Raw genomic sequence first — 25,624 nt, 5'->3', positions numbered from 1 at the left:
AAAAAATACTTATACAAGTAAAATTTCACTATTAAAAATTCCATGTGACCTTTGTTTCTGAATATTTTGGTTTAAATTAATGTGTACCTAGAGATCGCATTCCCTGACTGTGAAGCCTTGAGATGATTTAAGTGTAGATGAGGCCAATGACGTCAACAGGGGAGGTGTTTTGCCCTCAAAATACGCCTTTCACTCCCAGGCCTTCTTTTCCCCAGGATATCATTTTTATCCAATTTGGCTCAGTGTTTCACTCAGTTAAGTGGTTTAAAGTTTGACTTTGGGAAGATTTCATTATTTTAATTGCGTAAGTTCAGTAACATATTCAGCCAAGCTCTCTCTTCCCGGCCTGCGACACAACGAACAACACCCAGTCACACACTTTCATTTTAGTGGCTCTGACGTGAACCCAGACAAGGAAAGCATCTTCACAAAGCATAAACATTTTGTAACATGTCAAGAAAGTTCTCTTCCTGTGGGGGCCGTATCCCTAAACATGGAAATACCTTCACTGATAGATCCCTCTATGGCATGAGTGTTTGAGGTCACGGGAATGTATCTGTTTAGGAAAAGTTAAGACCGCAAATCCTTTGACTTTTCTATGCTAGATTTCTAGTTTTGTTCATCATTCTGAGTTTTCTTTCTTTTCAGAGATAGACTACTGTACCTCACCTGACCACGGATGCCAGCACGAGTGTGTTAACACAGATGATTCCTATTCCTGCCGCTGCTTAAAAGGCTTTACCCTGAATCCAGATCAGAAAACCTGCAGAAGTAAGTTGCGCTGGGCCTTGAAGAAGGGCTTGTTCCTCAGATGGCCCTGTTGGTTTTCCTTCCCCTTGCAAATCTCAACCAGGTGCACTTGTACTCGGTATTTGTGTTTGCTAACAGTATTCTGTCTTTTATTTTACCTTTTGTCTCACCTGATCCTGTGATGGGGAGAATTTTTAGAGACCGCGTAGACTGGGTCTGTCCATCAGATTCATTTAGTGAAATCGAGGCCCAAGCTGAAGCTCCCACCTATTTGAAATGAGGGCACATCCTCCCTTCTTTTTACCACCCCCCCGCCCCCAACCTGCAACAAGTATTTGGGACTTTGAGAAAGAAAAGGCTGGGTCCAGAGTTGGAGACAAAAGGAGCTGGTTTCTTCCAGTCCTACAAGATGAAACACTTGATGGCGGCTAAGAAAGGGGAAGTTGCAGCTCTTTCCTCTTTGTTTTGAAGGAAGGAAAAATAGAAGACTCTGGGGCATCCCTGCAGCATTCAAGAGGTACATGGTGTCAGCAGGATGATATTAAGGATGTGCTGAGTGACTCAGATACTGTCGTCTAGCACCTCAGAGGGCTTGACCGGGGACCTAGAGCACGGACCCCCAGTGGGATCTCTTTAAGAGATCTGTGCCTGAGAGGCTGCTAGAATGCAAGATCTACAAGGACAGAGATTCTTCTCTTCTTCTCACTCGTGAATCCTCATCACCTCAGTGTTTGGCGCATGCTGGTGTGACACAATATTTAGTGAATGAATGAGCAAATGGATCTCTGAGATTTATCATCCTGGAGAAATGGCAACTATCGTCTGAATTATTCTATCTTGTTAGAAAGATGGCCCTCTTAAGGCATGCAAGTGTTTTCTCAAAAAGCATTCCCGAAGTTAGTCCACACATATGCACACTGAATTGTACACATTCTCCCAACAGTGTCATTCACAGAACTCTCTGGAACTCCCATTAAGGGACATATTCTCTTATGTGTCCCTTTATCCACTTCTTCCTGGTGATAAGTACAGCAGCGTTCTGCATCACAGGACCGGATTTTCAAAAGTTTTACCATGTATCTTTTTTGAAAAGCTTTGTGGTTTATAGAATTGAGTCCACAAGCTACAGTCTGCTTGCAGCACATGTTAACTCACACACTCACTCTAATACGCGTTAAACCTTGTACGGTGGCAGAGGGTGGCAGAGCCCATATTTTGAAACTGAGCCTCTCTCATAAAAAATCATTCCCAACACCTTGCCTGGATGCAAACCCCAGAAACATTCAAGCATCGGACGGCAATTTTAACTGAGAGCGTTTGGAATGTGAAAACAATCAGATGGACAGTTTTCCGTTAGACCACACGTGCATGCAGTACGTGGGAAAGGTCAGCCCGGCCACTCCTTTCTGTGCTATTTACACCTCTTTCTAGGGGTGAGAGTGTCAGTGGCTGACTTCACCCAGAGAAAAGCACTCACCATTGGACTCCTTTGTGAACCCAAATCTCTTACATGGGGGATAATTAGATCTGGTTCAACTCAGACACTCATTGGAGTTGCAGGCTTCACTGTGTGTCGCTTTTGGAGGGAGAAGGACGCGAGCTGGGAATGTGGCCATCAGTGGAGGGGACTTGGCTTGAAGCTCTGCATCTCTTACAATCATCTAGGAGTCCCTCGCCCTCTGCCCCTCCCTCCACATCCTGCCTGGAGAGACACTTGGAGTAAGAGGAGAGTCCAAGGCATGGACTGCACAGTTATCAAGGGAGGAGGCAGGCCAAGAAGAGAAGGATGAGTGCAGAGCAAGGGACCATTTGGGAGTATTGTAACCACCGCCCACAGACGGCCAGTCTCAGGCTGCAGCCCAGCCCCAGTCCCTAACGCTCATTCATGTATATTCAGTGATAGCTCCATTTCCTCTTTAGCCAGGTGCCCTACTTTTCATCCAAGAAAAATGGAATTTGTTTTTAAAACCCAATGTCCTCATCAGCCCTTCTCCCAGCATCCTGCCTCATCATTACTTTTTCCATTGTCTTTGCTACAAACCCAGCCCTCGACTCCCGAGGTCCCTCTGGAAGCCACTTTGCCCTAATGCGCACACGCAACGGAAAGTGAGCGCTTACCCTCTCTCTGGAGTGTTACATGGAATCGGGAAGCAGAGAAATGGGGCTTAAAATCTGGAGTTTGTTATTAGGAATCTGAGGATCTCGAGAGCGTTAAAGACCTCAAGCGCAGGGTACAGCCATTCACGTTTAATCGGCAGTTGATGGATGTGGGCTATTTTCAATTCTAATAAGAAATCTATTTTTCAAAGGAATTTGATGTCATCCCATTAAACTGGAAAAAAAAGAAAGTTCAAGGCAGAATCCTACTGAAGAAAACACTCTTGGCCAGGTTTTGTTCTTCCTCCTCATCCAGGCATAATTTCTTTTTCTGCAAAGTGCTGTCATCGACTTAAAGCATAAATTATTAAGGGAGAGACACAGAGACCGGGACTGGCGGTCTAGGCGGGGGCCCCAGGGTGGAATCAGAGGTGGGTGGGACCCACGTGCTGGACTCCAGGATTGCTCACGCTGGCACCATGGCTGAGACATCACATTCATTTTTTTTTGGCCGCACCGTGCGGCATGCGAGACCTTAGTTCCCCAACCAGGGATCGAACCCGTGCCCCCTGCATTGGGAGTGTGGAGTCTTAGCCACTGGACCATTAGGGAAGTCCTGGAGACATCACATTCTAAACAGCTGGGGCGGGGGCCACGGGTTGAGCCAGGGGACGCCAAGGCCGGTCTTGGCAGTGTCACTCATACTGGCCGTGTGACCTTGGACAGGTTGCTTTGCTTCTCTGGACCCCGATTCCCTAAACTGAAGGAACACGACTTTCTGCTTTAACATTTTGTAGCCTGTCCAATTTTTCTAAAACTTACTCTCTGTGCCACTCAGTTGGCATTATAATTTACTGTCTGGGTCACTAATCTTTCATGTTTTTATTTCTCATCTTCTCAGTGAGGTCTCCAGCTCCTTCGCGAGTTGGCACTCATAAGAGCTGTTTCATTGGTCATCTGACAGTCCTGACATCTGACCTCTCAGGGTTATTGGACACTCCAGGCTTTGCCAGATAAACCTACACCCAAGCCTGGCCCATGTATAGCTCATCACAGTTAGGGAGGAGACTGGACCAGATGTGGGGGGGCATAGTAGGTAGTCAATAAATACAGATCGAATGCATAAATGTGTGAATGACTAAGTAACAGGTGAAGAATTGTGACTGAAGCATGTAAGGAAAGCAAAGATCTACAGTTAAACCTCTGCTGTAAAGTACCATTTGGAGAAGAGGCATTTTTAAATTGCTTTTTGCCAGATAGCTGAGTGATAACCTCTTTGAGAATCTTCATGTGTTTTAATTTAATTATTGTGTGTAAATCTTTCTTAAAGACAACGTTGGCCCTTTAAAAAATTGTGTTAAAATATACATAACAAAATTTACCATTGTAACCATTTTTACAGGTACAGTTCAGTGGCATTAAGTACATTCATGTTGTTGTACAACCATCACCACCATACAGCTGCGGAACTTTATCATCTCTCCGAACTGAAACTCTGTACCGATTCTCTCTCCCTGCAGCCCCTGACAACCCCCCATCCTATCTTCCATCTCTATGACGTCGCCTACTCTAGGAGCCTCATATAAGTGGAATCTTAAAATATTTGACCTTCTGTGACTGGCTTGTTTCACGTACCGTAATGTCTTCAAGATTGATCCATGTGTGGCATATGTCAGAATTTCCTTCCTTTTTAAGGCTAAATAATATTCCACATTATATAACAGAAATAAAGACAAAAATAAACAAATGGGACTTAATTAAACGTAAAAGCTTTTGCACAGCAAAGGAAACCATAAACAAGACAAAAAGACAACCCTCAGAATGGGAGAAAATATTTGCAAATGAAACAACAAAGGATTAATCTCCAAAATATACAAACAGCTCATGCAACTCAATGTCAAAAAAAACAATCCAGTTAAAAAATGGGCGGAAGACCTAAATAGACATTTCACCAAGGAAGACATACAGATGGTCAAGAGGCACATGAAAAATGCTCAACATCACTAATTATTAGAGAAATGCAAATCAAAACTACAGTGAGGTATCACTGACTCCAGTCGGAATGGCCATTATCAGAAAAGCTAGGAACAATAAATGCTGGAAATGGTGTGGTGAAAAGGGAACCCTCCTGCACTGTTGGTGGGAATGTAAATTGATACAACCACTGTGGAAAAGAGTATGGTGGTTAAAAAACTAAAAATAAAACTACCATATGATCCACTACTGGGCATATACCCTGAGAAAACCATAATTCAAAAAGAGACATGCACCACAATGTTCATTGCAGCTCTATTTACAACAGCCAGGACATGGGAGCAACCTATGTGTCCATCGACAGATGAATGGATAAAAAAGATGTGGCACATATATACAATGGAATATTACTCAGCCATAAAAAGAAACGAAATTGAGTTATTTGTAGTGAGGTGGATGGACCTAGAGACTGTCATACAGAGTGAAGAAAGTCAGAAAGAGAAAAACAAATACTGTATGCTAACACATATATATGGAATCTAAAAAAAAAAAAAAGAAAGAAAATTGGTACTGATGAACCTAGTTGCAGGACAGGAATAAAGAGGTAGACATAGAGAATGGACTTGAGGACATCGGGTGGGAGGGTGAAGCTGGGACGAAGTGAGAGTAGCAGCGACATATATACACTACCGAATGTAAAATAGATAGCTAGTGGGAAGCAGCCGCATAGCACAGGGAGATCAGCTCGGTGCTTTGCGATGACCTAGAGGGGTGGGATAGGGAGGATGGGAGGGTGGCTCAAGAGGGAGGGGATATGGAGACATGTGTATGCATGTGGCTGATTCGCTTTGTTGTACAACAGAAACTAACACGGTACTGTGAAGCAATTATACTCCAATAAAGATCTATTAAAAATTTTTTTAAATAAAATTCTGCAAAAAAAAAATTCCATATTATGTATATACCACATTTTGTTTATCCATTCATCTGTCAGTAGGCACCTGGGTTGCTTCCATCTTTTGGCCATTGTGAATAATGCTGCTATGAACATGGATATACAAGTACTGTTCAAGTCCCTGCTTTCAGTTCTTTTGGGTATAAACCCAGAAGTGGAATTGCTGGATCACATTTAATTCTATGTTTAATTTTTTTGAGGAACCTCTGTACTGTTTTCCATAGTGGCTGAGTGCTGGCTTTTAAAAACAGTGTTTACTGAGGATAATTTCATTTTCTCTGATGGTGTAATGAAGTGTAGGATTTGCAGGCCCTACACTATGTGGCCCCAAACTGTGGGACCCTTTGTGTTCTGTGTCTGTTTGCTTGGCTTTTTGTTTGTCTGTGTGTCTGTGGCCGGAGTTTCATCGCCGGGTCTGTTTTTCTTCACTGAAGCTCTTGACTTGTTTCCTGGCATTCAGTCTGTTCTGCACAGGTAAGGCTGTTGATGAACTGAGAAATCGCGCACAGCTAACAATTTCTGCCTCTGTCATGCAGAAGGGATGAGGTACAGAGAGAGTGCCAAGGGGTCCGTGACCCTTGTGGTGGGATCTCTTCTCTTAGGCCAGCCCCTGCATGTCGTGGGAGTTCTCTCCCTGTGCTCGGTCTGCAGCTACTTCAACTCGTGCTCTGTGCACGTGGAAAGTTCCACCCACTTGTCACATGGGAGCGCACATCATGGACCCTTTAAGGGATAGTCTGAGGTTCCTCGGGTGTGGGTTTCATTTCATTTTTTTTTCATACATCTTTGTCTTTTCAGGAAGGGAAATCTTTCCTAGGGGCCCCAATAAATTCCTCCTATGTCTCATTGGCGAGAACTAGGCATATTCCCAGCTCTAGACCAATCACTGACAAAGGAAAACATGGTTGCCAGGTTGCCTTAGACAACTCATGACTCATGCCTTGGGGGTCAGGGTTCTGGTTTCAAGAAGACAGGGTAATAGTTGTTGGCAACGCAACCAACAATGTCTGCCACATCCCCAGGAAAAAGAACAATGCAGTTAAATGGATCCAGCTCAGCCCCTGAGGTTGCTGGTGACCATTTCTCACAACACCAGTCCCCTAGAGGCCCTCCACAAGCTTATTTTATTTCCCGTTATAGTTCTCCGTCTCTCCCATTACCTCCTCTGGTGTGTGTAAGTTGCGGGGGGTGGGAGGGCATGGGGGGTGGGGAGTGGCCTATCTTGTGGGTTTAGCATTTTCTACCAGAAAATGAAACTGCTAATTGGCTGCTGGTTGCGATGCTGCTTCCCTCTGCTGGCAGAAACACAGCTAGGATGGGGGTGAATGTTACTATAGGACAGAGCTGCAACTACCTGGGCCAGCATCAGAGATGCGTCTTCTCCAGTTTCTTGATACCTTTGCTGTTATGCTCTCACCCAGAGCCGGGTTGAGCATTGGATCCTTCTTAATGCAACTGCCTGTTCCTGCCTCTCCTAAATAGCTGGGTATCTTGTAACATCAGCTGTTGTGTATTCTGCCTGGTGCTGTCCCATGCCACTGTCAGATGTCACTGCCAACAGCAGCTCCCTACATGTTTTGAGCCCTAGTTATCAGGTTAACTGTAAGAAGAGACTGAATTTTCCCAGCTTTTCCATCTTTCTTGGGGGGAGATGGGCTGGGAACTATGGCGCTCAACCCATTTCACCAACTTTTTGGCCATCAAATGGGGAAGAGACCTATGCTGGAGAATGCGGAGGCTCGCTGCAGGTGCCAGGTTCTCTTTCAAACAAGCTAATGGAGAGCAGGAGCTGTTGTCTCCATCCTGTAGAGCAGCGGTCCCTAACCTTTTTTGGCACCAGGGACCGGTTTTGTGGAAGACAATTTTTCCACGGACTTGGGGGTGGTGGGGTGGAGGGGAAACGGTTTTGGGATGATTCAAGCACATTACATTTATTGTGCACTTTATTTCTATTATTATCACATTGTAGTATATAATGAAATAATTATACAACTCACCATAATGCTGACAGGAGGCGGAGCTCAGGCCGTAATGTGAGTGATGGGGAGTGGCTGTAAATACAGATGAAGCTTCGCTCCCTCGCCCCGGAGCTCACCTCCTGCTGTGCGGCCTGGTTCCTAACAGGCCACGGACCGGTACTGGTCTGTGGCCCGGGGGTTAGGGAGCCCTGCTATAGAGCATCTTACTTACTGAATATTTACTGTGAGGGGCTGACCTCAGCCCTTGGAGAAGCCCCAAGCCTGAGGTAGGATCTGCCCTTTCTCCCCTCAGGGATCAACTACTGTGCGCTGAACAAGCCGGGCTGTGAGCATGAATGCATCAACACGGAGGAGGGCTACTACTGCCGCTGCCACCGGGGCTACACCCTGGACCCCAACGGCAAGACCTGCAGCCGTGAGTGTGCCCGGGGCAGGGGCTCTGATGGGAAGGCCAGGTTCACACACAGGCCCCCAGGCTCACTAGCAGCCAGTCACTTTTGAGGCCCCTGGGTTTCCAGTGAGCCTGACGGTCCGACAGCCTTAACGTTCCTGGACTCAGTTTCATCACCTGTAAAATGGGACTACTCATGCTACGTACCTCAGAGATTGGATTGTTTAGTACCACATACTAGACATGTGACCCCAGGCAAGTTCTCCGAGCTTTGACTTCCCCATCTGTTTAAAAAAGTGAAGATAATAATAGTATTGGTCTCCTAGAGTTGTTAAAGGGAATAATCAGGACCATTTCAATCTCTTAGCACTGTGCCTGGCCCAAGGAAAACATACAGTTAAAGATAATAGTTCATTATTGTCATGGAGCCTGGCAGAGTAACCAGTGCTGGCCCCAGGGTGAGACAATGGGATGGAGGAGACAGACCTCAGAGAGCACTTGGGCTACCGCGGAGCTGATCTGAGGGCAGAGCTGAGAAACATGGGACTTTTTATGAAGACTTTTCTTAATTTTCTTTTGTAAGAGGCACAACAAAGCTCCATTTGGTGATGTAAATGCGTGGAAACGTGCAGGCGTTGCCAGCTGGATGGCTCTGTCGTTTTTTATGAGGCACAGTCTCCACTGGTCCAGGCCAGCGGGGGTGGTGGTGGGGGGCGCATGACACTGCGGTGGAGGCCTGTGACCCTGGTGCGCTGGAGAGGGGTGCAGTGACGTGACCGGCATAGAAGGGGCCCTTTGTGTCACTTTCCACCCAGCAAGCCGCACATCTGCTCCAACTTTGGGGACAGAGATAGATTGTGAATGAAAACAGTGCAGCTGTTCAGCACTTGGACCTTAAACTGCCCGGAGGGGAAGTTTCACAGATGAAGTGTTAGATAGACAGCAGTCCTCAGGAAAGCTAGTGCCCCGTCCCGCCTCCAGAGGGAACAAAGTGCCTCGATTAGGCTTTCTAAGGATCGATCTCGGAAGTCAAAGAATTTTTGAACCAGAAAGTTGGCACTGTGCTGCATTTGCCTCTGGAAGTCTCTGAGTCCTTACGAGAAGCCAGTGGTGAGGAAGAGTCCTTCCACTCTTCAAGAAGATGCCCTGGTGAAGATGGATCTGTGTACAGCCTGCCTTCTTCCAGGAGTGCGGGGTCTGCTCTCTGACGGCTCTGGCAGGTATCTCAGGGCAGGCTTGGCATGGCCTGGATGAGCCCACCTAGAGCCCCAGGGACCATGACCTGCCTCCTTCCTCTCTGGGATCTAGTAAGAAGGACCATCTAGTCAGCTTCAAGAAACTGTAAACCAAGCCATTTCTTCCCAGGGGTCCCCAGAGAAAGGCATGGTATCCTCTTCCCCATGGGGGCTCAGGGAGCCCCCCAGGCCGTCATGACAGGAAGCCCTTACAAGGCACCTGCTCTGTGCAGCCACGGCCGTGAGCACTTCCCAGGCACTCGCTCACTTTACCTGCACTGGAGCCTTATGAGGCATCGACATTCTTATCCCTATTTAAAGATGGGGAAACTGTGGCACAAAAAAGTTAAGTTTCCCGGGGGTCAACATGACTGGTAAATGGTATAGCTGAGATGTGAATACAGGCCTCTGGCTCCTGAGATCCTGCAAGTGTTTGCAGGAGGCAGATCCACTGGTGGAATGTTCCAGAAAGCACCAGTCCCAGGCCCTGTGGGAGTCAAAGAGGCCCACCCGATGGCCCTGCACAAGGCCTCCAGTGTCCCTCCAGTCTCCAGGTGTGCGTTTCCTCCGTCAAGGAAATCTGGGAGGCGGCCTGCAGGGCTGTCTTGTGGGAGCCATTCACCGCAGCTGTGTGTCTGTTATCCTAGCGGGGCCGGCTGTTCAGGGTCCCGGTGCCAGGATCGGCCACGCATGCAGGCCTTGGCTTTGGTTTGTTTTCTGAATCTGGGTGTCCTGGTTATGGGGGGTGACAACACTTTTTCATTTTCAGATGTAAAGAAACTATACAGTTGATTCCTCCCCAGCCATGTACTAGTAATAATAAGCGTTCAGGGAGTAATTACTGTAAGCCAGCTACTGTTCTGAGGGCTGTAGGTCAATCAGCTCCTCTCACCACGTTCCTCTAAGAAAGTAATCGTCAACCCCATTTCTCAAGTCGTGAGATGATGACAGAGAGGCCAAATGACGGCCCAGCATCCCGCGGCTGGGAAGCGGCGAACGTGGGGTTTGAGCCCAAGTAGTTGGGTGCGGAGCCCTCGTTCTGACGCACTCTTCTGTCAGCTGCGGGCTGTGGGCTCAGCAACTCGACTTTCCTGAGCCTGGCTCTCCTCTCTGTGACAGTGGGGAAGACGCCTCCTCTAAGCGTTGCCCCGGGATTGCAGGTGATGCGTGCCCAGGCCTGGCCCAGAGGGCTGCTGTCGTGACCACCCATGACAGGAGCCGCATGCACGTTACTCCTCAAAGAAATGCGAAGAAAAACAAACAAGGCCAGTGGCACAGGGTAGAATGAAACCTTCCACATCACTGTTTTTGAAGTGAAATAGCCCAGCAGGGGCTCCCTGGGAGATGTTTTTGTTTTTTAATGCCCCCTCGCTGGTGGGTGCAGCGCCCTTGGTTACGTTTGTTTGTTTTTTTTAACATCTTTATTGGAGTATAATTGCTTTACAATGGTGTGTTAGTTTCTGCTTTATAACAAAGTGAATCAGTTATACATATACATATGTTCCCATATCTCTTCCCTCTTGCATCTCCCTCCCTCCCACCCTCCCTATCCCACCCCTCTAGGTGGTCACAAAGCACCGAGCTGATCTCCCTGTGCTATGTGGCTGCTTCCCACCAGCTATCTGTTTTACGTTTGGTAGTGTATATATGTCCATGCCACTCTCTCACTTCGTCCCAGCTTATCCTTCCCCCTCCCCGTGTCCTCAAGTCCGATCTCTAGTAGGTCTGCGTCTTTATTCCGGTCACGCTGTTTTCGTGTGTGATTGCCTCAGGGGTGGATCACTGCGCCGAGCAGGACCACGGCTGTGCGCAGCTGTGCCTCAACACCGGGGACTCCTTCGTGTGCCAGTGCTCGGAAGGCTTCCTCATCAACGAGGATCTCAAGACCTGCTCCCGTGAGTCCCCGTCGCGCTTCTCTTACAGGGCAAAGGTTTTCACAACAGGTGTGAAAAATGTGACGACTGCACAGGACAGCAGGCTCCCTCTGTCCCCTGCTCTTGGCACCCTGGAGATCGTAGGGCTGTCTCCTGGGGACTGCGTGCCTTCCCGGTGCAGAACCTGGGGCGGAGGTGGGGGCGTGGTATAAGCACGACGGTCACTTGATTCCCATCCTCAGTAGCCCAGGAGCCTCGAGGACCTCTCACCGGGCTTTTGGGTTTTGCAGGAGTGGATTACTGTTTGCTGAGTGACCACGGTTGCGAATACTCCTGCGTCAACACCGACAGATCCTTCGCCTGCCAGTGTCCCGAGGAACACGTGCTCCGCAGTGATGGCAAGACCTGTGCCAGTGAGTGTTCTGAGGTCGGACGAGCGGGACTTGGCACAAGCGATCGCGAGTGGGGGGCACTGAGGACAGGGACCGCCGGTGTGTCTGCAGCCCGGTTTTCGTGGGTGAAAGTGTGTGAAGGCCTCTCCCAGAGATTTCAGCGCTGGTGGCTGCTGCTTCCCCGGCCCCGAGCACCTTTCCCCACTCCCTGAGACGGCTGTTCCCTATTCCTGTCTGCCTCGCGGTCATTTTGGAGCTGGCACGAGTTATAATAATGCGGACGCATTACTGACTGGGGACTTCAGGCGGGGCTCTGTGCTGAGCACATGCTTGGTCCGGCCGCAGCCCCGTGGAATCCCCATCTTCCGATGAGGTAACTGCAGCTCAGATTAAGTAAAGAGCCTAAGGTTACCAGCTATTAAGTGACGGGTTCAAACTCTGGGCTGTGTGACTCCAAAGTCAGTTCTGGGAGAAGGGGAAGCTGCTGAGAACCTCACCCGCAATCCGGATAATCCGGCAGATGGTGATATTTCCTGGGTATGTACTTCCCTGCAGCGGGTCCCGGTTCCTGTCTCCATTACTTTAAAAACAAACAAACAAACAAAAAAAAACGACTCCCAGGTATTCTTCTCTTCTTCACTCAAGAATGCTGTGTTTTCTGCCCTGCAATCCTGTTTCCAAGTTGGCCTAGATAAAGATTACAAAATAGTCATTTTGAGAGAAGGGATCACAAGTGGAGGGAAAGGATTGTAATGTACCTTGTCTGTCCTGCTGGTATTTCTGGTTATAGGGCCGACTTCCCTGACCCCTGATACAATTGTGGCCACAACTTGTCCACCTTTTTATATCGTTTGTTTTCTTGGGCAGGTGAGCTGATTGCACAGCTGGGTGTGCCTCTCTTAACTATGCAGCCTGTGAGAAAATGTTTCCCCCATTTGGGATAGAGTCTTGAGTCTTATGGCTTGCTTGTGGCTGCCTGCCCAGCTGCCTCCCAGCCCGCTGCTCTGGCCAGCATGGCCAGCACAGCCAGCACAGGGACGGGCTGGGTATGGGGGTGCAGAAAGAGGGTGGGTGTGTCGAACTGTATCTACCTTTGAGTGCATGCCAAAGCCAGAAGCACACTTTTTAACTGGTTTGTTTTAATTCTCATCATCTTAGATTATTCATGCCTTTCTTTGGTCCTCCCCATTACTGTGAGGACCAAGAGCTGACTATAAGGTAGTTGCAGGACTTCTACGAAATCCTCATGGCCCTTCCAAACAAATGCTACTCCTCTCCTTTACAATCGCGTGCCCCTCTCCCTCCCTCCCTACATCCACATCTGTTATGGCCACTGACGCTTTTAAATGTTGCCCATTTTCTCATTTATAGTGTTTGTAACTAATGATACAGTGATATCATCCACATGAGTAAATGTTCAACAATGCCATTAGAAGTGAATTTTGATAAGTATTTATTTATATATGATGTGTCCATATGAGATGTGAGATGATCAGATGGGTTAGAATTATCCTATCCTCAGGCAATGGTGGTATGTAAGAGATGCATTTTACCCATACATATCTGTTGAGCTCGTCCCCTAATTGAAGACTCTCTGTCTGCCCAAGGATGATTCCGTCTAGCTGCCCTGTCCTGAAATAATGGGCTGTGTTTTCGGTGTGGCCATAGTTAACTGGGGTTGGGATGTATGTTTCCCAGCTCTACGCCAGATCACAAAGAGCCTGATGCCGTGACTGCATCTTTTTTGTAAATCATGCTGGGCTCTGGATGGGGAGGCAGCTGGGGTTCAGCCAGGCCTGGCTCAGGAGCTAAGGGTGTCCTTCGCCCTCCATAAAGGCAGCCTCCACTTAGAGCCTTGATAGCAGGTGTCCTGAAGAACACTTCACTCGCTTTTTGGAAGGTTCTCTGAAGCATGGAGAGCAGGCCGAGTTTCCCAGGGCCTGGGAAGGAAGTAGACACAGTTATGCCCACACCCCTGCAGGCACCTTGGGCTCTCTGGCCTCTAGAGTGACGCCCATCCTCCCTTCCTCTAGGTCCCCTGGCCCCCAAGCTGTGATTGCCCGTAGGAGCCTTCCTTGCCTTGGAGTGTTGTTCCACAGACTGGGGGGTAAGGTGGGGAGAGGAATGGGGGAGTCTCATCTACAAGCTGCAGCTGAGAGGACTCCTCCCATCTCTACCTCCTGGAAATTTCCCTGAGACAGACCTAGTACAAGGGCATCCCAGCACCAGGAAAGACTCTATAGGCTAGATGTGCATGGAACACACAGCCCACTGCCCTGTGAGCTCCTGGAGGTTAGAGACTGGATCTTATTTGGAGCCTGAGTTCCAGGCCTGGCCCACAGGAGATGCTCTATAAAGTTCAATGAATGAGAGAGTGAATGGACAGAGACCACCAGTCTTTTCATCCTGTGGCACCTGGCACAGGGTCCACCCCTGCCCAGTAGCCTTCAGTGGCTCTCCACTGTCTCCCCCAGTTTCCAGTCGAGTGCCTTGATTTGGCAGTGATGGAGAACCCCTTCCTCCCCTCCTGAGCCCCACCCAGGTCTTCCCTGCTCCTTCCAGTTCTTATGGGGGCAGCTCCCCTATCCTCTGAGTAAGCCCTGTACCTCCAGCCCATCCTGTCTCCAGTTAGGACAACGTCCCTATCCCACCCTGCTGGCGGAAACCCAGCCCAGGGCCAGCATCACCTCCATGGGGAACTTCATGCCCCTCTCGCCTGCTGGGAGCAGCTCTGCTCCACCCACTGAAGGCAGGCTCCACTAGGACCTCTCGTGGCCCCACCTCACCCTGTGGCTGTCTGTGCTCAGATCTAGAACCAGTGTGGCAGAGTAGAAAGAACACTGAACTTGAGAGCCCAAAGACTGGGTTTAAATCCTATAGCTCCCGTGCTGGGCAAGGGAATTGACCTCTCTGGATCTGACTGTTCATATGTAAACTGGGAATGATCATTTCTGCCTCTCTCTCAGGGCCTCTGTGTGGCACAGGGAGAGATATTCATTGGGAAGCTTGTCAATTGCCATAAACCCTAAGGTACTCTTGTTATGGTCTTGCTTCCCACTGCTGGACTGCCCCACACTGAGGAGAGGGCTGAGGTAGCATCCTTGCCTTGCTGCCTGGAGACCCACTCCCAGGGCCAGGCCTGCCCCCCTTGTGGAGCTCCAGACATGGACCACCCTGGGAGGAGTCAGACTCAGGAACCCAGGGACTACCTTCTTCTAGCAAGTGGAGGGTGCTGATGGGGATCTGAGCCACAAGCATAGGGCACTGGGAATTTCCGTTGGGTATACTCCTGCTCTGGCCACCAGAGGTGGGTGTGCAAATGCAAAGGCCTTTTCCAACCTGATGCCTCCCAGCTTGACTTTGAAGGACAGAAGCAACCCTGAGCAGGGCAAGAGGAGTGTATTAGTCTGCTTAGGCTGCCATCATGAAATACTGTAGGCTGGGTGGCTTAAACAGCAGAAATGTATTGTCTCACAGTTCTGTAGACTGGAAGTCCAAGATCAAGGTGCCAGTATGGTTAGGTTCTGGTGAGAACCCTCCTCTTGGCTTGCAGATGGATGCCTTCTTGCTGTGTCCTCCCATGACAGAGAGACAGAGAATAAGCTGTCTTGTGTCTCTTCTTAGAAGGGCACTAATCCCATAATGGGGGCCCCACCCTCATGACCTCAACTAACCCTAATCACCTCCCAAAGGCCCCACCTCCAAACATCAGCACATTGGGAGTTAGGGCTTCAACATATTAATTTGGGGGGAAACACAATTCAGTCCATCACAGAGAGTGAAGGCAAAAGACCACCTTTACCCTCGTGTATTCACATTAGAGGTTTAACGGAACAGAAGGAAACTTAAAGATCTTTCCTTTCTTTTGTGGGAAACAGGCACAGGGAGAAAACTGGTGCCCTCAAGCTGGCCCTGGGGGGTCAGTGACAGAGTCAGGACTAGAACTGGGGTCTCCTGACTTCAGGATCTCTTACCCAATGTGAGATACCCTTTAAAAGTACATCTCAGGCTTCCCTGGTGGCGCAGTGGTTGAGAGTCCACCTGCCGATGCAGGGGACACGGGTTCGTACCCCAGTCCGGGAAGATCCCACATGCCGCGGAGTGGCTGGGCCCGTGAGCCATGGCCGCTGAGCCTGCGCGTTCGGAGCCTGTGCTCCGCAACGGGAGAGGCCACACAGTGAGAGGCCTGTGTACAGCAAAAAAAAAAAAAGTACATCTCAGTTCAGCTGCTTCTGTTCTCTCTGAGAAAGAGCCTACACAGAGTTAGCAAACGAATGGCTGCTCCTACTTTTATTATTTTAAAAAGCCAGCAAATGGTGTAATTCTATCTCTCGGCCTTGGTTACCCTCTTGGCAGGTGGCCACTGTGGCTTTCTCCCTCTGGGGTTGGAGTTGGTTTTAATAACCTCCTACGTGGAGCCCCAGACGCAGGATTGCTGTTTGTCATCGCCACAGAGGTGTGAGTCCTCAGAATACATCACCCCATGACTGCTGCACCGCAGATGTGCATGAGTCACCATGAGTCACGTGCAAGTGGAATCCAGATGTGAGGAGTGCAGGCTGTATCAGTGTGTGGGGCTGTTAGACACGGGCCCTAAAAACCTGTGCTATGTCCCGAAACTTCTGCTCACCTTGATCACAAATCGCAGACCCCATTCACGATGAGGGATTAATTAATGTGTAGACCTGCCTCCTTACATGTAAAAAAAAGAGGATCCTTCTTTTAGAGGGAAAATGTTTTCTTCCTGCACCCTGAGATTTCTCCTAAGTCCGCTCATCCATTTCACTTAAGTGATGGTTCCCAATCAAGCCTGTCCTCACTCTCGTCTCTGGACTTGAGTCTAGGTACTTCCTTAAGCTCTTGCTTCATTGATTCTCAGTCTCCACAAGTATTTACCATGTACCTGCATTTTTGTGCTGGTCATATTGTGCTGGGCACTGGGCATCCCTGGCGTTGATGCAGGTTCAGTTTCTGCCCTGACAGTGTTTAAAGTTTCTCAGGGAGGAAGGATATTAAAGATGGATCATCCATTCTGTGTGATGAGAGTCATGATATGGGAAGAAGAGGTGTCACAGGGGCGTGTGGCAGGGGGACCCTCACCTAGTCTAGAGAAAGTCTCCTGAGAAAGAGATGTTTGATCCAACACCTAGAGATTGATGGAGGGAGCTAGCCAGAGATGGAGGGTGTTATGGACTGAATGTTTGTGTCCTCCCCAAATTCATATGTTGAGAGTCTAACCCCCAAGGTGATGGTGTTAGGAGGTGGGGCCTTTGGGATGTGATTAGGTCATGAGGGTGGAGCCCTTATGAATGGGATTCATGCCCACAGAGCTCTCCAGCCCCTTCCACCATGTGAGAATACAGGAAGTCTGTGACCCGGAGGAGGGCTCTCACCCAACCATGCAGGTACCCTGATCTCAGACTTCCAGCTTCCAGAACTGTGAGCAATACATTTCTATTGTTTATAAGCCACTCGGTCTGTGGTATTTTGTCATAGCAGCCTGAAAGGACTAAAACGGAGGTGAGCAGTCTTCCCAGGCATAGGAAATAGCACATGCAAGCCCAGGGTCCAGAGAGTGAACTGAAGGAAGCTGAGTGTACTTAGTACTGAGTACTAAACATTGAGTACTGAGTACTAAGTACTGAGTGTGAGAGGGAGACTGGAGCCTGGAGAAGCGGCTGGGACAAATCACCTGCAACATTTAGAGTTACATTAAACTATTTAGAGACCCAGCCTCCCTTGAGAAAACCATTTTAGTTTGTCTTCTGAGAATCTACCAGCCTATCTGAGCAGACTCTGCTGACCCTGCTGGGCTAGGATGACCACTGGATGTGCAGCTGGACCAGGGGACATGGAGGTGATAGACTTGTGATCTAATCACGCCTCTGCCCCCAGCACAGCTGACACTAATCATCTCTGCAGGGTAAGGGGCCTTGTGAAAGTCACTTCCTCTCTGTGGCCATCAGTTTCCTGGACTCTAAAGGAAGGAGTTGGACCAGTTCATCCCCAAGGTCCCTTCCAGCCTGAGAATGAGGGTAGAGCCTGGCAGAGTAAGTGCTCTGCTAACACTTGCTGAATGAATGAATTCTTGTCGGGGTGCCCACCATTCTCCCCAGGCTGAAGGCACCCCATGATCGTGAGTCAGGGATGGTGGCTCTCTTTGCCTGTTAGGGAACCACTGAAGTGCTTTCGTAGTGGGAGTACCTTTGGCTCTGGGGAGAAGCTGACTCCAAGCTGGTTTCCAGACTTGGTGACTGGAGGGCAGCTAGAGCCTGTGGTCGGGGAGTTACCACGTGTAGTTCTCTAATTATGAGTGACCGGAATGTCCCTGATGTGCAGAAACTGGACATTTTGCTGAACAAATATGAATTGAGTTCTGCAAGGCTGGTACGTGGGAGAGAAAGGGGAGCCCAGCTGACCGCCAGCATCCCCACCGCATGGGTTCTGATTTAAAACACCTGCACAAAACCCCTGGGCGGTGGATCTAGTTACCCTCGGTTTTCAGAGTAGAAAACTGAGGAAATGTTTCCTTGTACTCAGCAGGCGTTTGCTGAGGACCTGTTGTGGGCCAAGCATTAAGTTAGGTCCACAGAGAGGAGGGCAGATGCAGCCCGTGGTCCCCTGGAGGTCAGAGCCCATGGGAGCGTAGTTCAGTGAGGAGGTGGGCACAGATCCAGAGCAACCACATAACTAACTGTTCAGTGACAGCTGTGATGTTACCAGAGGGGGCAGATGCCTGGTGCTTTGGGCCCTATGCGGGGGGGTCTGGGAAGACATCTGGAGGAGGTGGCGGAGGAAGGAGGGGCAGAGGAACGGCTGTGCAGAACCCTGTGCGGGGAGAGCTTCTGGCTTGGTACTGAGGTTCTGAAAGAAGTACTCAGAGTTGGGGGAGTGTGGATGAGATGACGCAGCAGGGCAGGTCCCGCGAACCTCACCGACGATTCTGTGTCTTATCCAGACTCTTAGACGCATTAAAGGATCTCAGGCAGAGGGAAGGAGTGATGTGAGCAGATTCACATTTTGGAAAGAGGACTTGGGCTGAGTCGGGGAGGATGGGCTGGAGGGGCCGGAAGTAGGTTTGTGGAGACCCCTTTAGTAGACGATGTAATAATAGCCCAAGAGAAAGACGATAGCGTGTGGTTCATGATGGTGGAGGTGCAGAATCGTCTGGACACTTGGGAAGGTCTCTGAACATAAGTTCTGGGTCCAGTGCCAGCATCTCACCCCTGGTGGTTTACTGGAATCATCTGTGGGGCTTTTAAAACATCCAGAAGCCCAGGCGGCACCCTGGACCCCCAGAAATAGAGATTATCTTACGGTGATTGATGCAACCTCCTTGGAGGACAATTTGAAAAATACGTATCCAGTTGTAAATGTTCATTCTCTTTAAGCAGGCAGTTCCACTTCTAGATGTTTATCTTTCAGACATGCTCGCACGTTGTCTGCAAAACTACAGGCACACGAATGTCCATTGCAATAATGTTTGTAATAGCAAAGCCTAGGAACCACCTAAACGCCCTTCCAATAAGAAACTGGTTAGGGGACTTCCTGGTGGCGCAGGGGTTAAGAATCCCCCTGCCAATGCAGGGGACACAGGTTTGATGCCTGGTCCAGGAAGATCCCACATGCCGCGGAGCAGCTAAGCCTGTGCGCACAACTACTGAGCCCGTGCACCTAGAGTCTGTGCTTCGCAACAAGAGAAGCCACCGCAATGAGAAGCCCGCGCACCGCAACGAAGAGTAGCCCCCGCTCGCCGCAACGAGAGAAAGCCCGCGTGCACCAACGAAGACCCAACACAGCCAAATAAATAAATTTATAAAAAAAAAAAAAGAAACTGGTTAAATGAATCATGGTGCAGCCTTTAAAAATAATGCTGTAGTGTGTCAAAGGTGAGCAAGAGGAATACTTTTGTAAGTTTTTTTGTTTAAAGTTTATTCTATTTTTAGAATAGGTAAAAGGTTTTCACATGGTTTAAAAATCAGAACAATACGAAAAGACGTACATTAAGAAGTTTGGCTCCTACTCTTACCCTTCCACCCATCCCCTACCTCCACTTCCCATCAGGAACGGTGGTGGGCAGCCTCCAGGGCGGCCCCCAGCAATCCCCATCTCCTGAATTCACACACGTGTAGTCCCTCCTTCATTGTTGCTCTGTGTGACCAATAGCATATGGAAATAACAAGGAGGTCACTTCTCCAGTTACGTTATCAGAGACACTGTGGCTGCTCTCTTGGGAGCTCTCTCTCACTTCTTGAATCACTCACTCTTGGGGAAGCCATGTCGGGAGCAAGTGTCTCATTGTACAGAATATTTATTCAGCTTGTCTCCTGAGTAGTCATGGACACTTGGGTTGTTTCCCACTTTTCGTTATTACAAACAATGCTGCCGTGAATAACTTGAAAGTATACCAGGGGCTTCCCTGGTGGTGCAGTGGTTAGGAATCTGCCTGCCAATGCAGGGGACACAGGTTCGAGCCTGCAACTAGCCCGCATGCAGCAACGAAGAACCAATGCAGCCAAAAATAAATAAATAAAATAAATAATTTTTTAAATAAAGTATATCAAATTATTGATACACTTCATATGTGCCAGGGTATCTGCAGGAGAGAATTCCAGAACTGAAGTTGCCAGGTCAAAGGTACATTTTGTACTTTTGGTAGATATTGCCAGCTATCCCTCCATAGGGGAAGTCCGCCCTTAATATGTTTGAATTTTGAACGATGGGCCTGTTTTGCCTTTAAAATAATCTCTGCAAGTGACTGATGCTCACCAGAGGTTGAGAACCGCAGCTCTCCTCTCTCTTGATCACATGCTCTAAGCGGGTGAGGAGGGGAAAGGTTAAAAACCCAAACTCTCTACATGCTTTTAAAGCATGCACACAACAGAATTTCCAAACAGCTATTAGTACAAAAGCCCAGGAGAGCTCAGAAGCTGGACTGGGAGCTCCTGGGATAGTCTGCAGCAAGAGTGAATATGCCCCCTGAGAACAGGGGCTTCAGGCTCAGCAGGCTCCTGATAAAGGATAGCAGTGCCACTCTGCCTCGTACAGGCTCAGACCACCGTGGCTCGGCGTGGGAGAAGCTGGGGGACGATGACCTTTCAGGGTCCCTGCACCGAGACAATTACTCTTCAAAATTGCAGCCTGAGATGGAGCTATGGGGACAGGACAGGGCATGGGGGAAGCTCCAGAAACAAGGGGTGTGGGTTTCCGTGGTGGCGCAGCGGTTAAGAATCCGCCTGCCAGTGCAGGGGACACGGGTTCGAGCCCTGGTCCGGGAAGATCCCACAGAGCAGCTAAGCCCGTGCGCCACAACTACTGAGCCTGCACTCTAGAGCCCACGAGCCACAACTGCTGAAGCCGTGCACCTAGAGCCTGTGCTCCACAGCAAGAGAAGCCCGCGTGCAGCAACGAAGACCCAACGCAGCCAAAAATATAAATAAATAAATAATTTTATTAAAAAAAAAAAAGAAGGGGTGTGCTCATGGGGGTCTGTCTGGATTATGGCTTGGCAAGACTGGACTGAAAGAGTTATGTATAGCTATTTTATTGCATTGGAAAATGGAGTCTTCTTAATATAAATTCATGGTGAGGAAAAAAGTGCTCGCCTCCACAGCCAGCCAGCTGTCTGTATTATGGATCACTCAACTGCATTTCCACTCAACACTGTGTGAGGGATTACCCCAAGCCATCGGGTGATGTTCTGCATTAATAATGAGTCTAGATTGTGCCCAGAGAAGTAAGTCATGTTCAGAGCAAAGAGGAAGGGACAGCTCTGCTTTGACTCTCCTCTGCAGTTATGTTAGTTGATGTAATGCCTTCCCATTGTACAACGATTTTGGCAGCACTTCTGCCCAAACGAAGACAATCACAATTCCCTTAATGTTTGGAAGCTTACTTTAGAATATAGCAACGCAGTGTAGCTAGGGAAAACATTTATTTAGCTAGGGATTTATTATCAGAAGATTACATGTTTAATCTGGTGCTATCACTTATTAGCATTTGATGTTGGCAAGCCACTAATCTTCCCAAACTGTAGTTTCCCTAGCTGGTAAAGGAGAACAACAACAGCTGCTTTAATTAACGCATAGGGTGGTTCTCAGGACTCCCTTCCAAAAAAAATACTGCAGAAATGTCTCAGAAAAAAGCGTATGGTCTGTGCCTGACTGTAAAAGTGATTATGCACTTTGGAGCATTTATTTAGTAACCTCAAGTCATATCCATTGTAGAAATTCTCCTCGATCTGAAATGATAGCGTTGACTCTCAGAATTATGTCTGGTTCTTATAAAAAATCACTTCCCACCTATCCTCAGTAATGGGTTTTTAAACTATCAGCCTGGTTTTCACAGGATCACAAACCTGCTCCCGCAGAAGCTGCCCCAGCCATGTGGACGGCAGTGCCATTCTGCAGTTGCTCAGCCCTGTAACCTCAGAGTCACCTGTGACTCTTCTGTCATATCCATATAAAGATAAACTCTATATCAACCCATCAGCAAAGCTTGTAGGCTCTACCTTCAAAGTACAGGCACAGTCTGACCCCTCTCACCAGCCTGTCTGGGCCACCAGGATCAGTGCACTGGGTTTCTTCCAGCTCTCCGTGCTCCAGCCTTACCTGTGCCCCATTCTGTGCACAGTAGTCCTTTAAAAATAAAGTCAGTTCATGTCTCTCCACTGCTCAGAACCATCCAGTGACCCCTTCTTACTTAGATGCAACCACTGCCTGTGACTCCCACGTGGTCTATCCCGGCTTATCACTTGCCTGGCCCCCTGGTCTCCTTACCTTTCCTGAAACGTGCCACACCCACTCCTACCACTGCCATTTGCAGATGCTGTTCTCCTTGGGTGCTGTTCTTTCCAAACACTACGTATTCACTCATCTCTTTCTTCAGGGCTCTGCTCAGCGTCACCTTCTCTGACTGCAGCATGTAAAATAACAAGCCCTCCCTATGCCCCAAACCAGCGGGCACTCTCCATCCCCCTTATCCTACTTTTCTCCATAGCACCTTCCCCATCTAACATATATATTTGTTTGTCTGTTGTTTGTCTTGCCCCCTCTTTCCTCCCACCCTTGCCACCAAATGTAAACTTCACAAAAGCAGAAACTTGGTTTTATTCATTGTTACGTCCCCAGACCCTAGAAGAGTACCTGACTCAGAGAGAAGGGACTCATGAAATATTCCACAACTTGGTGAACAAATGAATGAATGACTGGATGGATGGATGACCAAAGTAGGACACATACATGCATACATAAGCAGATATGTAGCTAAGCTGACATTACAGTTATATGATAATCAATGATGTGGAACTTATTTTCCAATATTTATAGGCCATTTTTATCTCTCTTGTAACTTTTCTTTCCATGTCTTTTGTTCATTTTTCCTATGGAGATGATCATATTGTTTTATTTTATGTGCTCTTTATATATTAAGAATTTTTGCTCATAGACATGCTTTCTATTTTGAAATGTGCCCTGTGGGATAAAGTACTGCTTTCATTTAAGGTGTCTGAAATGTCTTATAAGATTGAATAAGTAGCTAATGTGTGAATCATTTCCTTTTTCTCTTTCTCTAATTCCAATTGGATTGTCAGAATTGGACTCTTGTGCTTTGGGGAACCATGGTTGTGAACATTCGTGTGTAAGCAGTGGAGGCTCTTTTGTGTGCCAGTGCTTTGAAGGGTATATACTCCGTGAAGATAGGAAAACCTGCAGAAGTAAGTTTTTATTGGAGTGGGCTCACATTACTGTATCTGACCTCTGCATGAAATCCACCGTCCTGATCTCTGTGTATCAGTTCCTCTCAAAAACCAATGCCACAAGACCACTAAATGTAATGTGGGATGATCCCCCTGGATCAGAAAAACATGACTTTGGCTTAAAAACTAAGGAAATATAAATAAGCTATGGACTTTAGTTGATATTACTGTATCAGTAATGGTCCATGAATTGTTAACAAACGTGTCACACTAGTATAATATGTTAATAATAGTGGAAACTGGGTATGGGGTTTATAGATCTAAAACTGTCCTAAATAATAAAGTCTATTAAAAAGAAAACAAACAAATGGACAAATGAAAAAAGTCAGTGCCAGAGCTACAACTGAAGATATTCATTTATGCCCTGTGGAAAGAAACGACAGGTTGGCAGTGTGCTCTACTGCAAAGATGTACAGTCTGAAATCCAGTATGCTATCAGCTTCTAGCTCTGCCATTTATTAGCTGGGCAAGTTGCTTAACTTCTCTGAGCCTCTGTTTCTTTATCTTTAATAGTACTGTTGTTGTTGTTTCTGGTGGCACAAATCCCTCTTAGAGACCACCTTATGGTGAGGCCATTCTCCGTCTCAGAAAGCAAGGCCTCTTAGATGGGGCCAAGACACGTCTCTATATAGTCAAAGGGGCGTGTGTAACCCTGAGCAAATGATTCCCACCCCTATCAGTCGTCTTTTTCTTAAGCTTCTCAAAAGTACTTTACAAAGAACAACTCATATTTCACATTTGAAGAAAAGATGGGTAACTGAAAGTATTTTTCTCATTTTTCAGAAAGGAAAGGTAAGGTTAAGTCATTCTCCAAAGTCATATGTCAGGGAAAAAGCCAAAATTAGATTTCAGTGCCACTAATCTAAATGGAGGTTTAATCTCCTGAGTAATCATACCAACAGTGTTTCCTTTCTGATGTCACAAACTCATCTGCAGAAAGCTGATGATGGATTGCGTATTTATGAGACACTGAAGTAGGTGCTGGTGAATGACGGTGGCGGTGACAGTGAGGAAGTTGGGAGAGTGAGCCTGAATTGGAGCCGCTGAAGTTCATCCTCAGTTTTACCTTCCTCCCCACGGATCACTGAGCTCAGGTGGCCCTGGAGTCCAGTGGCTGAGATGGATGGAAATTCCCAGGTGAAGCCCAGGGAAACTTGATGTTGGTAACATTTAACTTGCTCTGCTATCCACAGGGAAAGATATCTGCCAAGCAGTAGACCACGGCTGTGAACACATTTGTGTGAACAGTGATGAGTCGTACATCTGCAAGTGCTTGGAGGGATTCCGGCTCGCTGAGGATGGGAAACACTGCAGAAGTAAGTGGCTTCAAGGTAGAGGTGGACTTTTCCATCTGTGGGTCTTGTTCAGTTGGAGAACTTCATTAAGCATTGAAAGTCTTCCTTTATAATCAGTGTCACTATTGTAAGTTCCTGCCTTGGGTGCTCTGAAACTGTTGTGCTAGTGATCAGTACAATAGACCCTTAGTTCTTCAAGAATTTCTCAGTCAAGATCCTGAGTTGTCAGGCTTTTCGCTGCTTTGCACTTTCTCCCAGCTATAGGCCCTTTCCACAAGAGTTGTGTGGGTGCTCAGAGCCTAGCACGGTGCCTGGCTAGCCATTGGATGGGATTAGAATCTCTGCCAGCAATCTCTATAAGGATCAAAGAACAGTTATAGTGCTATTTCTTCTTGGAAAACCTTATAAGTAAGGGCAGAAGGTGAGAGAAGGGCCGAAAGGATTTTCTGTGAGTCTTGTTTATCCATTCTATCATTTGCTTCTGTAGGCCACTCAAAACAGATTCTGAGAGTTTACTTAGAAGGTATATTGGTCAGGGTTCTCCAGAGAACCAGTAAAATGTGTGTGTGTGTGTGTGTGTGTGTATGTGTGTGTGTGTGTGTGTATATAGATCGATAAGTAGACAGGGAATCTGTAGGGCAGGCTGGCAGGCTGGAGACCCAGGGAAGAACCGATGTTGCAGCTGTAATCCAAAGGCAGTCTGGCAGCAGAATTCCCTCTTCCTTTTGGGGAATTCAGTCTTTTTTTCTCTAAAGGTCTTCAAGATAAGGCCCACCCACAATATGGAGGATAATCTGCTTTACTCAAAGTCTCCTGATTTAAATGTTAATCTCATCTAAAAACATACCTTCACAGCAACATCTAGACTGGTGTTTGATGCCTAGACAAGGTGACACATCAAGTTAACCATCACAGCCCCCAACAGAA

The 25,624-nt window shown here is 47.9% G+C and overlaps 1 protein-coding gene across 4 annotated transcripts in view; it reads left to right on the top strand.

Annotated features, from left to right (window-relative positions):
- Positions 1-25,624, top strand: part of MATN2 (matrilin 2) — a 154,727-nt gene that overhangs the window by 115,064 nt on the left and 14,039 nt on the right. For 3 of the 4 annotated variants that reach the window (XM_029223178.1, XM_029223182.1, XM_029223179.1), the window contains 6 exons: positions 649-771; positions 8,048-8,170; positions 11,154-11,276; positions 11,546-11,668; positions 23,238-23,360; positions 24,596-24,718. In XM_029223178.1, the coding sequence (XP_029079011.1) occupies positions 649-771; positions 8,048-8,170; positions 11,154-11,276; positions 11,546-11,668; positions 23,238-23,360; positions 24,596-24,718 (738 nt within the window). The remainder of the gene's footprint in view (positions 1-648; positions 772-8,047; positions 8,171-11,153; positions 11,277-11,545; positions 11,669-23,237; positions 23,361-24,595; positions 24,719-25,624) is intronic. The other variant, XM_029223181.1, reaches the window with a different exon arrangement.

This window comes from Monodon monoceros, unplaced genomic scaffold (genome assembly GCF_005190385.1).
Source record: "Monodon monoceros isolate NGI ecotype Baffin Bay Population unplaced genomic scaffold, NGI_Narwhal_1 Super_Scaffold_14, whole genome shotgun sequence".
In the NCBI taxonomy this organism is placed as follows: domain Eukaryota; kingdom Metazoa; phylum Chordata; class Mammalia; order Artiodactyla; family Monodontidae; genus Monodon; species Monodon monoceros.
Note: the sequence above shows the minus strand (reverse complement) of the source record. Positions and strands in the feature narration are given on the sequence as shown.